The following is a 16,421-nucleotide window of genomic DNA, read 5'->3' on the forward strand; positions in this document are numbered from 1 at the left end:
TATGCATGATCTAATGCAAGCACTTACTAATTACAGCACAAAGGATAAGGTAAACGTTTCCGTGTAAAATACTAAAATAGTGCTACTGCAGAGGAGAAGAGGATAAACCCTCTTTGGGTATAAAAAAGCACATTCATAATAATCAATTACATCATCATCTTGGCAGGCGAACAACAGGTGATTGTAATCAAATAACAGGTAATTATTAGACAAACAAACGTGACCAATGAGCTGTGTTGATGTCATTACGCCATATTAGTAGGAAATGTATGGCCGGCCATGAGAACACTACGAATTAGATAATAAATAGTCATTGAATGTATTATTCCTCTGCACCTTCTGTCTCAGCATCTCGTTCTCCTTCTCCCTGGCCCTCATTCTGCCCTCCAGCTCATCTTCTGTCTCAGCATCTCGTTCTCCTTCTCCATGGCCCTCATTCTGCCCTCCAGCTCACCTTCTGTCTCAGCATCTCGTTCTCCTTCTCCATGGCCCTCATTCTGCCCTCCAGCTCACCTTCTGTCTCAGCATCTCGTTCTCCTTCTCCATGGCCCTCATTCTGCCCTCCAGCTCACCTTCTGTCTCAGCATCTCGTTCTCCTTCTCCATGGCCCTCATTCTGCCCTCCAGCTCACCTTCTGTCTCAGCATCTCGTTCTCCTTCTCCATGGCCCTCATTCTGCCCTCCAGCTCACCTTCTGTCTCAGCATCTCGTTCTCCTTCTCCATGGCCCTCATTCTGCCCTCCAGCTCACCTTCTGTCTCAGCATCTCGTTCTCCTTCTCCATGGCCCTCATTCTGCCCTCCAGCTCCTTGAGCTTGAACTCGCGGCTCGAGTCGCTGCTGCGGCTGCTCATCATCTGGCTCTCCAGACTACGCTGACATGAACTGCTCTCCTTCAGGGACACCTGTAGGGTCACAGGATGAACAGGAAGGGTTCATTACCCTGCAGGGTAGAGGAAGGGTTCATTACCCTGCAGGGCACAGGAAGGGTTCATTACCCTGCAGGGCACAGGAAGGGTTCATTACCCTGCAGGGCACAGGAAGGGTTCATTACCCTGCAGGGCACAGGAAGGGTTCATTACCCTGCAGGGCACAGGAAGGGTTCATTACCCTGCAGGGTAGAGGAAGGGTTCATTACCCTGCAGGGCACAGGAAGGGTTCATTACTGTTATGGTTTGTAACCGACCCCAATCGCACAACACAAGACAGGTATGAGAGTAAGCCAAGAACAGGGCATTTATTGAATACAAACAAAAAGCGGCACTGTCCCTTTAAGGGAGCACACAAAATACTGGAAACAAGAATTAGGGAAAATTGGCACTGTGCCTTTAAGAGGCGAGCAGGCTAAGGGGCTAAGGCTAAAGGACAGGGCCAGGGCAAAGGACAGGGCAGGAACAGGGGCAACGGAGAGGGGAACAGGGACAGAGGCCCGGGGAGGCGGGCTGGAGACAGGGGCAGAGAAAACAGGGTTAAGGCCTTGGACAGGGCGAGGGCCAGAGCTGCTTACAGGGATGGAGTAGGAGCGCGCAGGCTAGACGTCTGGAGTGGAGCTCGTCGGCTTGAAGAGCGCGCCGGCTCGGGGGTCTGGAGTGGAGCGTGTCGGCTTGAAGAGCGCGCCGGCTCGGAGAGCGCGCCGGCTCGGAGAGACGCATCCTCCCGTAGAGAATTAGGAAGCGATGCGCGTCTGGAGTAGTAGCACGCCGGCTAGACGTCTGGAGTGGGGCGCGTCTGGCTTGAAGAGCGCGCATCCCCCTGTAGGATAGGGAGCGATGTGCGTCTGGAGTAGTAGCGCGCCGGCTAGACGTCTGGAGTGGGGCGCGTCGGCTTGAAGAGGGCGCATCCCCCCGTAGGATAGGGAGCGATGTGCGTCTGGAGTAGTAGCGCGCCGGCTGTGTCCCACTCCAGGCAAACGGTGACAGGTGGCGATGGCTGGCACCTCGTCTCACGCCGGAGATGAACCAGCATACAGATACAGATAAGATACGGATACGGAATAGAGAGAACGACCCGACGAGGACTGGAGGGGATTTCCAGGTATTTAAAGCCCTCTGGGGCGCTAATTAGAACACACATCAGGTGCGTGATGGTAATTGATACTTGACTTAGAAGTGTGTGTTCGGCATGGACCAATCAACACAGAATCCTCACAGTACCTTAAAGGAACGGAGCGAGGCAGGGAATGCAATAAATCAACAACGCGAGGGTGGGGGCTGGTGAGGTGAGGAGACAGGGAATTAAAGGTCCAGGGAACAGGCGAACCTCACAGTACCCCCCCCTCCACGGGAGCCACCGGGCGACCCAGAAATAACAGACAGAGGGGCAGGGGACATGACAAGGCAACAAACAAAAAAAAACTGGGCCATGCTAGCAGGGGAAGCTACACCAAAAGTGGGGCTAGCAGAGGGACAGGGAAGCTGCCAGGGCACTGATAGCTACAGGGCCTATGCTAGCTGTACTGCTACATTAACATAGAGGCTGCGCTAGCTGCCGGAGCTAGACTAGCAGACAGGGCTGGACCAGCATGAGATAACAAGCTAGCTGGAAGGACAGTCCTAGCTGTGGGGAAACTGACCTTGCTAGCTGAAGGGGCAGTCCTAGCAGTGGGGAAAACTGACCTTGCTAGCTGAAGGGGCAGTCCTAGCAGTGGAGAAAACTGACCTTGCTAGCTGAAGGGGCAGTCCTAGCAGTGGGGGAAAACTGACCTTGCTAGCTGAAGGGGCAGTCCTAGCAGTGGGGAAACTGACCTTGCTAGCTGAAGGGGCAGTCCTAGCAGTGGGAGATACTGACCTTGCTAGCTGAAGGGGCAGTCCTAGCAGTGGGGAAAACTGACCTTGCTAGCTGAAAGGGCAGTCCTAGCAGCGGGGAAACTGACCTTGCTAGCTGAAGGGGCAGTCCTAGCAGTGGGAAAGCTACACAAAAAGTGGAGGCCAAGCAGAGGGACCGGGTTAGCTGCCTGGGCATGGCTAGCTACAGGGCCTATGCTAGCTGCAAGGGCTGCATTAACATAGAGGCTGTGCTAGCAGCCGGGGCTAAGCTAGCAGACTGGGGCCAAGCTGGTAGTAGAGGCCTGGCAAGCTGCAGGGGAGCTAACGAGGCTAACAGGGAAGCTAACAGGGGAGACTAACAGGCTAACAGGGGAGCTAACAGGGAGGCTAACAGGGGAGTCAACAGGGGAACTAACAAAGGCTAACAGGGGAGCTAACAGGGGAGACTAACAGGCTAACAGGGGAGCTAACAGGGAAGCTAACAGGGGAGTCAACAGGGGAACTAACAGGGGAACTAACAAAGGCCAACAGGGGAGCTAACAGGCTAACAGGGGAGCTAACAGGGAAGCTAACAGGGGAGACTAACAGGCTAACAGGGGAGCTAACAAAGAAGCCAACAGGGGAGACTAACAGGGAAGCTAACAGGCTAACAAAGGACAAACTCAACATACACTGTCTGTGCTGGCTGGGGTCGTCGACTGGTCGGGTCGTACTGTTATGGTTTGTAACCGACCCCAATCGCACAACACAAGACAGGTATGAGAGTAAGCCAAGAACAGGGCATTTATTGAATACAAACAAAAAGCGGCACTGTCCCTTTAAGGGAGCACACAAAATACTGGAAACAAGAATTAGGGAAAATTGGCACTGTGCCTTTAAGAGGCGAGCAGGCTAAGGGGCTAAGGCTAAAGGACAGGGCCAGGGCAAAGGACAGGACAGGGCAGGAACAGGGGCAACGGAGAGGGGAACAGGGACAGAGGCCCGGGGAGGCGGGCTGGAGACAGGGGCAGAGAAAACAGGGTTAAGGCCTTGGACAGGGCGAGGGCCAGAGCTGCTTACAGGGATGGAGTAGGAGCGCGCAGGCTAGACGTCTGGAGTGGAGCGCGTCGGCTTGAAGAGCACGCCGGCTCGGGGGTCTGGAGTGGAGCGCGTCGGCTTGAAGAGCGCGCCGGCTCGGAGAGCGCGCTGGCTTGGAGAGCGCGCCGGCTCGGAGAGACGCATCCTCCCGTAGAGAATTAGGAAGCGATGCGCGTCTGGAGTAGTAGCGCGCCGGCTAGACGTCTGGAGTGGGGCGCGTCTGGCTTGAAGAGCGCGCATCCCCCCGTAGGATAGGGAGCGATGTGCGTCTGGAGTAGTAGCGCGCCGGCTAGACGTCTGGAGTGGGGCGCGTCGGCTTGAAGAGCGCGCATCCCCCCGTAGGATAGGGAGCGATGTGCGTCTGGAGTAGTAGCGCGCCGGCTGTGTCCCACTCCAGGCAAACAACGACAGGTGGCGATGGCTGGCACCTCGTCTCACGCCGGAGATGAACCAGCATACAGATACAGATAAGATACGGATACGGAATAGAGAGAACGACCCGACGAGGACTGGAGGGGATTTCCAGGTATTTAAAGCCCTCTGGGGCGCTAATTAGAACACACATCAGGTGCGTGATGGTAATTGATACTTGACTTAGAAGTGTGTGTTCGGCATAGACCAATCAACACAGAATCCTCACAGTACCTTAAAGGAACGGAGCGAGGCAGGGAATGCAATAAATCAACAACGCGAGGGTGGGGGCTGGTGAGGTGAGGAGACAGGGAATTAAAGGTCCAGGGAACAGGCGAACCTCACAATTACCCTGCAGGGTAGAGGAAGGGTTCATTACCCTGCAGGGCACAGGAAGGGTTCATTACCCTGCAAGGCACAGGAAGGGTTCATTACCCTGCAGGGTAGAGGAAGGGTTCATTACCCTGCAGGGCACAGGAAGGGTTCATTACCCTGCAGGGCACAGGAAGGGTTCATTACCCTGCAGGGCACAGGAAGGGTTCATTACCCTGCAGGGCACAGGAAGGGTTCATTACGGGTTTATGTCAAGTTCATTCATCTCAGTTAAAATGACCTTGGGGGCTGCTGGGCAGTGCAGAGAGCAGGCATGGCATTGGAGTTATCAACACAGATGTTGTGTTGAGTTTGGCACCTCATGATGGCTCAGCAGCAAATGCCCGTATCCTGGACCCACCCTCTGCTACAGGAACCCTCATGTCTGTTCTCACGAACCAAACCAAAACAAACAGGCTAATCCTACAAAATGTATGCTGGAATTGTGTGGCTTGTTTGCTTGTTTATCTAGTAACGTTCCAGCAACAGGTTTTTCCTCAGTCTTCCTAGTGTTGCAGTGACTTGGTAAGGTCAGCATAGCTAGTGGCTAGTGAATCCAAAAAGAGAAATGTCCACTGCTAAACCCTTAAAACCAATGTGCCAGATTAGACAAAATTAAGGAGGACTTGTCATGTATACGAGATTAAATTAGTTCCATCTATCACCTGTAGCAGCACAAAATGTTTCCCCCCTAATGTCAAATTCCTTCATATTATGAAGAGGAATATACAAAGAAACACAAACACACACACACACACACACACACACACACACACACACACACACACACACACACACACACACACACACACACACACACACACACACACACACACACACACACACACACACACACACACACACACACACACACACACACACACACACACACACACACACACACACACACACACACACACACACACACAGATAATTCCAGGATTCACAGAGGTTCAATATGTTTTTGAGGTGCTTATGGGTACAGAAAACACTGTCACACATACCGCTTCCAGACAGACACTGTTCTGGTTCTGGTTCCATTCTGGAGTCAATGTTCACACCAGTTTAAGCGGAACCAAAGATCCACCCTCCGTTATCAATGTGTGAAATATCATATCACAATAGTTTTGATGGTATAACAGTCTTTGATATACTGGTATAGTTTTCCAGTGCAAATTACAATGTGATATGACGTATTTTGTATGTCTTTATCTTGTAATACAATTGTCCTGTTCATTCTAAATATTCTATTTTATTTAACTTTTTAATAATGTTACAGGGATTTCTTTATGAACTTAAACATAGCCTATACAGTATATATATATTGTCTTACAATATGTATATACTGTATATTATGGGACAGTATAGTAAAATCCATACCTTTGCACAGATTAATGATGGTACAGTATATCTTCATATGCTGTATCCCGTCCCTACACAGAAGTCACCCTGTCCGGTCCGCGTGTTGCTTAATGACAAGCATAGAGTGCAAGAATGTGACAATTTGACCATGTGACCGCGGCAACGCGGGAGAGCGGCAGTGCGGAAATAGGCTGTCTCTAAGACAAACTCTAACCTTAACCAGCTCCTTAACAGCGCCTAAACTTAACCGTTCTAACCTTAACCAACTCCGAAACAATGCCTAACCTTAACCTTAACCATGCCTAACCTTAACCATAGAAAGAATATTGCCATTCTCTTTGACAAACTCTAACCTTAACCAGCTCCTTAACAGCGCCTAAACTTAACCGTTCTAACCTTAACCAACTCCGAAACAATGCCTAACCTTAACCTTAACCATGCCTAACCTTAACCGGCGAAAGAATACACGTTAAAAAAAAAATCACGTTAAAAAAAAAAAATTCATGGGATTCGAACTCGTCAACAACGAGCCGCAGGACCGCAGGACCGCTGCTCTGCCAGGTGAGCTGAAGCGCCGAATGAAAATATTGGCTGATTACTGCGGCGGTTACCTAATTCTGCTCGCGCTCTGCCGCTCCGCTCGCTCTGCCGCTCCGCTCGCTCTGCTCTGCGGTTGCCGCGCCTGCCGCGGGGCATGGCACAGCCAATCAGGGAAAACGCGGAAGCAAAAGCAGCACTCTATGCTTGTCATTAAGCAATAGGCGTCTGGTCCTGTACCTGTAGCTGGCGGTTGTTCTCTCGGACGGCCTCCAGGAGGCGATCATACTGCTGGGCCTGGTCTGCCTTGAAGCTCAGGTCACTCTCCAGGGTCTCCTTCTCACTCTCTAGACGCTGAGAGGGGAAGGAAGGAAGGGAGGGAGGGAGGGAGGGAGGGAGGGAGGGAGGGAGGGAGGGAGGGAGGGAGTCAGTGACTCATTCACACTGCTGAGTCAGTGACCTCAGTCAGTCACCCATGTGCCATAGTGTGGTAATGAAAGGAGTAACCCTCTATAGTGTGGCAGTGAAAGGGTACACACACACACACACACACACACACACACACACACACACACACACACACACACACACACACACACACACACACACACACACACACACACACACACACACACACACACACACACACACACACACACACACACACACACACACACACACACACACACACACACACACACACACACACACACACACACACACACGGTCCTTATCCACAACATTGACTCAGTGACAATCAGCACCCAATGTCTCGTCTCCAGGGTGTAGCCGTGCTGTGGCCTGTCTGGCACACAGTGAGCGTCTCCATCGTCTTTAGAACCTGGCTGGACCTGGCTGGACCGGGCCAAAGCCAGCTGGGACTGTTGTATCAGCATGGGTTTAGCTTCTGTACCACAGTTGGTGGTGTGAATTTTGAAAGGTTGCCTAGCAACCGGAGAGTTTACAAGAAACGCATTGGAGACACAAACCCAACCATACCATAATACCACGCTAGACAATGGAGTCCTGCAGGCTGGCCCTGGTGGTTCTCATGTAGAGTGTAATGCACCGTGTCCTATGGGCATGTGAGGTGGGGTCCGATGACGTTTAAGGTCAGGGTTAGGAGTGGGTTTATACATGAGATACCAAGTTATAGGGAGTAAACTAGAAGGAAAGATGCGCAGTCGTTACCCTCAGGTCTTCAGACATGTGCATCAGCTCCTCCCTCAGACTGCTGAAGGTGGTCAGCAGCAGACGCATGCTCTTATCTGCAGTCAGACGAGTCTGGAAATAAAACAATAAGTTCAGTTACGTTCTGTTTTACTTAATTTAAAGCACATAGTGTGTATAGTATGAAATAGTATGAAATAGGATATTCATTGAGCAATGTTGTAAGGCAACAAACATTTTTAATAATACCTTTTTTTATCCCTTTTATACACTTGCATTGAAGAACCATATAACTCCTATAATTTTGGACAGCCCATGTATTTGCAGTTGTAAAGTCAATCCAAATAACTTGGGAGTGTGAATGTAATACATCACAAGACACTACTCAACCTCTACTGTCTTTAACTACAAGTGAACAGAACACTCTTAAGTTACCATCTTTAGAAAATAAAGTTTGAAAACATTGTTCCGTTGAAACTTAAAATGGAGCTATATGTTTTTTTGTCTGAGATAATCAATTAGACAACATAAACCATGAACATTCATTATGTCCACGGTAGCGTCTGTGAGTGAGTGAGTGAGTGTGTGTGTGTGATTGATTATTGATTATTGCATTTTCTTTCAAACTAATTTGGTCACGGAGGTCAGTAAATGGTCACCATTATAAGGCACTTAGAGCAGAGAGCTGTTTCAGGCTGTGAGATGCGTAGTGTGGTGTGTGTGTGTGTGTGTGTGTGTGTGTGTGTGTGGGTGAATCTGAGCAATATCTCATAAACTATAGGGCTGAAAGTTACAAAGGCACAAGGATAAGCGTGTGGGAATATGTTTCACATCACGCAACGGGAAGTATTTTTGGTGAATTAATTTCCAGCATTCTCCATTTGTGTAGTACACCTTTTTACCGCCAGTGGGCAACAACAACAGCTTCAAATGCTGCCACCGAGACTGCTGCAAGGGGTCAGCACAGAGACAGTGCAACACACAAGATGTAAAATAGTTGTTAAGTGTTGCAAATGTTATAAATGTGTGTTATAGTGCGTTTAAACCCAGTTATTTTTGTGTGAGCATTGAAATAACCACCTCGGCTTTGGTTTTCAATGTAACAAGATAAAAGAAAATGTCTTCACATTTCTATGAAAACAGACAATATTAAAAACATGATCACTCCATGGCAAGAGGGTTCAAATCAAAAGGCCACAAGGCGAGATGGCATAAAACGTATGTGTACACGTCCTTCATTCAATGGGGGGGGGACTATTTATGACCCAGTACAGCATGCCGCGGACATAATGTGCTGTCATATGTGAGCACCCATTATAGTTCATATAGTGCTATATGAATTAAATGTATTATGATTATTATTATAAATGAATCACTGCCGTAGTTGTGTAGCAGCGCACTTAACATGATTTCCATGAAGATATGCACATTTCAACGTGATTTCATATCTTTTTGATGTCTTCCTGCAGTGCAACTTTATTTACTTTATTAAAATTGGTCTTTTCATACCCAGTTTCTGTCAATAGTAGGCACCTAGCCTTGCATGGCTTCACTCAAAATACGGTATGCCTCCCAGCCCTATTACATCATTACTTGTAGATGGCTATGATTTGATTGAGGATTTGTCAGAGTCAGAGCTTAAAGGGATAGTTTGAATTTTTGGAAATCACGTTGGATGAAATACTTGATGGTAGTATAGTGGAAGCAAAGCTAACTTGCTGAGTCCCGTGGTCGGAGTTCTGGCCGGGTTCCAAGCGAACCGGGAAGCTTTAGACAGGCAGCAAACTAACCACCTCCCAAACAAAAAACACGTCCCTCCAGCATTTTTACCAAACTGGACTGCATATATATATAGCTCTCTTATCCAAAGCGCTTTACAACTTATGTCTCGTATTCCCCCATTCACACACCAATGACGAAGGCAACCATGCAAGGTGCCAATCTGCTCATCAGGAGCAGTTAGGGGTTAAGTGTCTCAAGGACACGTCGACACGCTGCCAGGAGGAGCAGGGAATCGAACTGGGAACCTTCCTGATTACCAGACGACCACTCTACCTCCTGAGCCAGGAGTTGAAACGGTTCCAGCGTGTAGTAATTCACCTGCTTTTTCAGAGAAACTAAATGACTATCCCTATAACAAATTCAGGTATATTACTAAGTTAGAGCCGGTTCCAAGACCTGGGAGTTGTGGAGTGTCACTGATGAAAGATAGGAGTGATAAAACACTGCAGATGAGAAAGAAAAGAGAGAGAAAGTGAGAAAATTTGTGATAGATTAATAGAGAGAAGAGAATGGGTTCAAGATGCTTTACGACTCTGCTCCAGGCTGTGAGAGAGAAGCAACCAGTACAAACATGCCGCTCTTTACCACCCCCTCTTCCGTTATCACTCTCTCTCTTCCCCTGTCTTTCCCTCACTCTGTCTCTCTCTTTCTCTCCATCTCACCTGGAGTAGGTAGCGGATCTGTTGTTTAGTCAGCTCAGAAGCTCCTTTAGGGATCAAATCCTCCACTTCCTCTCTCTCCACCTGGACAGAGACACACACATCAAGATACAAAGTAGACACGCACTTCATCACAGTTTTATTATCTGTTGTAAGAATGAAAGCAACATTGTCAAGTCAAGTCACTTTAATTTATAAAGCACATTAATCTAGTCATTACAAAGGAATACATACCAAATAATAATAACAAAACGAAACAGTACCACAGTATAACGTGTGCTGATAAAAACAGTACAAAGTCAATAGAATACAGTACAGATATAAATAAAATAAGATAAGATAAAACAAGGTCACCTCAAACTGCACTACAATCAAGATAAAATTGGTCTTTAGATGTGATTTAAAAGGTTTCAATAGTAGGACAGCACTAAATGTGAGACTGTTCCAAAGTCTGGGGGCAGCAACATAAACATACCCGTCTCTAGCCCCTTACGTGACTGCGGTTTGCAAGCCTGGGGCTTTTGTGACTGCAGTCACTTGCTCATGGGACGCGACCACTTTAGAAAATACCAACCAGGCAGCCGCGCATGCGCTGTGACACCAATGGCGGAAATACGCGGCTCGCTCTGTAATTACCACTCGTGGAGTAACAATGATTTAAACTGTTTATTAGCAACTCCGAGCTTCCAGACCACACTGTAAAGCTGTGTTAAACCCATATTGTACGCTGGGTATCTTTGAAATTCATATCTGATATATTTTTGACACACCCCCACGCCCGCGTTCACGCTTGGTTGGTATTTTCTAAAGTGGTCGCATCCCATGAGCAAGTGACTGCGGTCACAAAAGCCCCAGGCTTGCAAACCGCAGTCACGTAAGGGGCTAACCTGTCTCCTGTAGTTATGAGACATGAGTGAGGGACTGAGAGGAGAGGTTGTGAGGATGACCTAAGTGACCTGGTAGCAGAATAAGGTCAGTAGGTCAATAATGTACTCTGGTGTCAATCCATGGAGGGTTTTAAAAACAAATAATAACATTTAAAAATCTATTCTATATTTCACAGGCAGCCAGTGCAAGTGAGCCAGAACCAGAGTAATGTGCTGCCATTTCCTGGTTCCAGTCAAGGAAACTATAAAATAAGGAAGGGTCATGACATCAGAATACCAACGTTCTATGCTCTGCTTGCTGCCAGACTTTGGTGCCAGTTCTATTGAAGCCTGTATTATAGTAAAGAATATACAAGCTATGTGAGGAAATATACCAACCAATATATCAAACGTTAGCTAGTTAACAAAGCAACAAATTGCTGGCGATTCTGACATCCGAGGTAATAACCTGTATAAATGTCATTAACGAGGAGATGGTGATCCCATTAAACTCAAAGTCGGCCAAACTGAAAGTTTCCACACTTGGCACCAATCTGCGTTCACACGCTACACAGTGACTTGATGACCCTTCCTTCTTTTATAGTTTCCTTGGTTCCTAAAGTCTAGCAGCTTCTAGACATGTGCAATCGAGACAGAGTAGAATGGGTCTGAGTGACCCAAGTTCAGCTCTATCAAGCTGGGCAGGAAGACAGGAACAGCATAGAGCAGCCAGGAAATGTACTAAATAAAACACTCTGCTCTGCACTCATCCGAACATATTGTTGATCGCGTTGGCAATGGCTGTCCATACATATTTGTCAGTTGTGTCTGAACAGATTGCGAGAGAGATTAAACCCTACCTCTATCTCTCTATCTGTCTGTCTGTCAGCTTGTGTGTGCATGCGTCCATGCGCGTGTGTGTGTGTATCTGCCAGAGCCATTTACTACCAGGGTTTGGCCAGGTTGTGGCCACCTTATCATAGTCATAAGCCACAGACACTCTCTCTATGCAGGGATGTGTGTGTCTCTGTCCTCTTAAGCCTGCCATCCTTGTTTCCCGTTTAACCACATCTTTTGTTTTTTTAATGTGAAATTAAACACACACGCACTTCCCTTATAAAATGTGATGTCCGGTGTAACCGGTAACACCGGTGTTGTCATGAGTTTATTGGAGAAATGTCCTCACGTGGCATCCCTAACACACACACACACACCTTAGTTTGTCATTAGTTTAGTTACCTTGTAATTGTTGCTCGGGTCCAGGTGGTGTTTCCTGTCAGACAGAAAGACGAGACAATTCTAAATAACATCACATGATGCTTCACTGTCAAACATATCTGCCCCCAGTAACCCAACCGCCGACACTTACACTCCTGTTACTTAGGCACTTTGATGCGACCGAGCTCTCGAGACACACAACATGTCGGTACGTTTCATTATCACATGTCCTCCTCCTCACAACCCAACGATAGGATTCAGGGTAAACATGTTGAAAAATTGTAACTCGGATAAACATACGGGCAACCTCAATTGTTTGAGTTGAAATAAAGGTTTGAACCTGTGCCACCATGTGTTTAGTCACTTGTTTCCATGGAAGCGACGATAAACGCAGCCATAAAGGTTTCAAAGGTTGCATATGGTTTCCTTATCACTGCATAACTCATAAAATGTTCAGACAAGCTTAATATTTGATCATTTGTGATACTTTCTATACACGCAATTCAAAGTGATTGATTATTGCATTTTCTTTCAAACTAATTTGGTTGCGGAGGTCAGTAAATGGTCACCATTATAAGTAGGGCTGTCTTAAATACTTCAAAGCTTCGTTCGATGGCACAAGCTTCGAACATAAAAAAAAATCGAAGTTAAAAAAAAATAAGAAAAAATGTGTGTGTGTGTGTGTGTGTGTGTGTGTGTGTGTGTGTGTGTGTGTGTGTGTGTGTGTGTGTACACCTACATGCCTTGTAGAATTCCACACATAAGAAAGAAAGATACTGGGATGAATAAACAAAATAGGAAATAAAATGTAGAAATGCATGCAAACATAAATAAATATGAATCTCCATATATGAAATAGAACATTTAGATAAGGTGCTACTGAGATGTTTTGGTGAGTTCTTTGTTTTTTTGTGGAAGTAGCCCTTCTTAAAAATGCATGAACATTCACTGATAATTGGTCTGTAGTGGAGTCTACAAGGTCTACATTGCCGGACCATGTAGAATCCGGACCTTGTAGACTGACATAATTCTGTGCATAGTTTAGTCTACACAGGCCATATTTCAAATAATAAAAATCTTACTTCATTCATCTTAAACATTCTTGATTTGGGGGATTGGTAGTTCCCATGAAATCTGAAGTTGTTCAAACGACAACAGCGATCCACCTTGAATTAAATCACACAGCCGAGTGAAACCTTGTTGGCTGCGTCACAGTCACGAAAGGGGCTACTTAATTAATTAATCCAATCCACTTTATTTATAGAGCACATTTAAAAACGACAAAGTTTACCAAAGTGCTGTACAAGTCCCACAACATAAGATTAAAAAGAAAATAAATAAATAAAAAATTCAAAGCTTCGAATTAAAATCCATGTGTATGTGTGTGTGTGTGTGCGTGTGATTCACGTGTTACTAGTCCATAAATCATCATCAGGGTCGATTGTCTGCAGTCTGCAGGTGTTACACACTGATTTATGTGTGTGTGTGTGTGTGTGTGTGTGTGTGTGTGTGTGTGTGTGTGTGTGTGTGTGTGTGTGTGCTTGTGAATGTGTATTTGCTCAATGAATCATAAGGCTTCCCAGTAGCGTCAGACGGTTTACAAGAGAGGGGAGGGGCCAGGTCAGAGAAGAATAACAACTGTTGACTCAGGGCGTGCACACACACACACACACACACACGTGCCTCAGAGCTTGGGAACTGCAGACAGGAGACAGTAGTAATTTATGCTATAATGTAGTAATTTGCTTTCGAAAAGAAACATGCACACACACACACGTACATGTACAAACACACACACAAGGCTTTTTAGTGCTTCATAAGGAAAGGTGAGGCCATGCAAAGTCTTTGGTACAAATCTTGACCATATTCACTTAGTCATGTCTTATGTCGTGCTCAGGTTGGGATCTCTTTCCACCCTGTTCCCACTTTGGGTGGAAGTATGCTTTGGATATTGCTGGGAGTAGAATGGGAGGTAAATTAGAGTTGAATGGGCCTCTAGAAGGTATATATAGGGAAATGAATCACACAGGTAACACGTGTCATGAGGGGGAGAGGCTTAAAGGAAAAGTCCACTTTATTTATGAAGCCCATCTGATTTGTTGCAAAATGGGAGTAAGGTCCGTCTATCCAACAATCAGATAGATATTGGAAGTACAGTATAAATTGTTAGCAATTATTGCTCATTACCGTTGTCTTGAAGGATTGCCTGTCAATCATCTTAGCATAAGATAAGATAAGATATTCCTTTATTGATCCCGTTGGGGAAATTCAGATGGCATAGCAGCACGGTAGAGGGGGGCGGGGCAGGGTAATAGGAAGACAATAAATATATAGGTAATAAAAAAATTAAATATGAATAAAAGTAAACAGTATAGCCCAGTCCTGTGAACCGTGGGAAAGACAAAAGGTGTGAAGACGACACTGTGGGAAATAGGAAGAGAAAAACCTAGATGAAGTCTCATGACATCCTCAGACTTGGTCATGTTACAGCATCAAGACTGAGTAGAGATCACATCCCTGCAGCTGTTCTCTAGGAATCTGCTCTAGATTCCATTCAACTGTGTTCCTGTATTATAAAAGAAAAACTGCTTGTAAAATTATATCATCCAGTCTGTGTGAGTGTCACATACAGTGGCCTTGCACCACACTCCTACACAGAGCTGTCTCTAAGCCTGTACGTCACAGCCTGAGCCTGCTAGACAGCTCCACCCAAGAGAGACAGAATCTGTACCAAATCCGGACCAAATTAGTTTGAAAGAAAATCCAGCTATAACTGGGTACAGAATATCACGAATAACCAAACATGAAGCTTGTCTGAACATTTATGAGTTATGCAGTGATGCATATAAGTAAGGAAACCATACTTATATATCGCTGCGTTCATTGTCGTTTCCACGGACACAGTGAATGAACAAGGCTGCACAGCCGCCGTTAATTAAATTATTTACCTTTTTTCAACAAATTTCCGGTCCTTATTTATGAATGAGACTAAATATAGGGGTTGGGTAGGCGGGGTGGGGGAAACTGTACAACTGTACAAGCAAAACTGTACATTGGAATATCGACGAAACCATACTTGGTTCCAAGAGGAGGGTCTCGTGTATTCTTGGGTTAGGTCATTTACTGTACATTGGAGGGGGTTGGGTTAGGACATTTACAGGGGCCAGTTTCGAATTGCAGTCTCCCGTAGGTGTTCTTTGAGAGTGGTTTTGAAAGTGGGTAGTGATTCACATTCCTTTACAGCTTTGGGTAGGGCGTTCCACATTGATGTGGCATAATTGCGAAACGTGTTTAGTCCCTTGTTTGAGCCGAATCTGGGTTTAACATGATTTGTGGAGCTCCCTCTGGTGTTGTGGTATTCACTGACCTTTGGGAAGTATTTTGACATATACATGGGTATCTTAGTCGTGTAGTGTATCTTGTAGACCAGGCCCATTGCAAGTTGCTGTACTCTGTCTTCTACTCTAAGCCATCCTAGGTAGTCAAAGTGGGCAGGGGTGAGGTGGGTTCTAGGAGTAAGATCAAGCAGTAGTCTGACCAGTTTGTTTTGTGATGTTTGTAATTTTGTTTTTAGCGCCTTTAAGCTACTTTGGTACCATGAGGTGCAAGCATAGTCGTAGTACCCTTGAATAAGTGCTCCTGCCAGAGTCTTCAGGGTATTCTTGTTTACCAGAGAGGAGATCCGGTACAAGAATCTAGTTCGTTGGTTGACTTTTTTTTATTACATTGGATGCCATTTTGTCACAGGAAAGATTTGCCTCTAGGATGGAACCTAGGTATGTAATTTCATCTTTCCTTGTGACAATATTGTCACCCACTGTAACTGAGAAGCCGTCGGTTATAAATTAATAATTTCAGGTAATTAACATTACATATCTCTTGTTGTGGAATTAACACAACATTATGCATACTTTTGACAATAAATAAAATCCGAATTTGTTCTTACTTGCTTGCCTGGGTAAATAAAGGTTATAGAAATGTAAAAAAATAAAATAATAATAATAATTTTTTTTAAACAGATACCGATTCCGATATCACATTTTAATGCCGATATCGGCCGATAATATAGGTAGGCCGATAATATCGGACATCCCTAATTATTAACTAAGTATTATGTAAGTATTGTGTAACTTTCCAAGTTAACCTACTGTAACTGTAACTGTAACCTACATTTTGATCCAAACAAGCCTCACGATTGGACAAGA

General features: G+C 45.9%; 1 protein-coding gene across 1 annotated transcript in view; it reads right to left on the bottom strand.

Moving 5' to 3' along the window:
- Positions 1-16,421, bottom strand: part of LOC311233522 (protein POF1B-like) — a gene marked incomplete at its 5' end in the record, with an annotated part of 68,348 nt that overhangs the window by 20,358 nt on the left and 31,569 nt on the right. The window contains 5 exons of the mRNA XM_084320488.1: positions 750-902; positions 6,762-6,875; positions 7,713-7,805; positions 10,136-10,216; positions 12,238-12,271. Of these exons, the coding sequence (XP_084176614.1) occupies positions 750-902; positions 6,762-6,875; positions 7,713-7,805; positions 10,136-10,216; positions 12,238-12,271 (475 nt within the window). The remainder of the gene's footprint in view (positions 1-749; positions 903-6,761; positions 6,876-7,712; positions 7,806-10,135; positions 10,217-12,237; positions 12,272-16,421) is intronic.

Source organism: Notolepis coatsorum, assembly GCF_963971535.1.
Source record: "Notolepis coatsorum genome assembly, chromosome: 8".
NCBI classification, from domain to species: Eukaryota; Metazoa; Chordata; class Actinopteri; order Aulopiformes; family Paralepididae; genus Notolepis; species Notolepis coatsorum.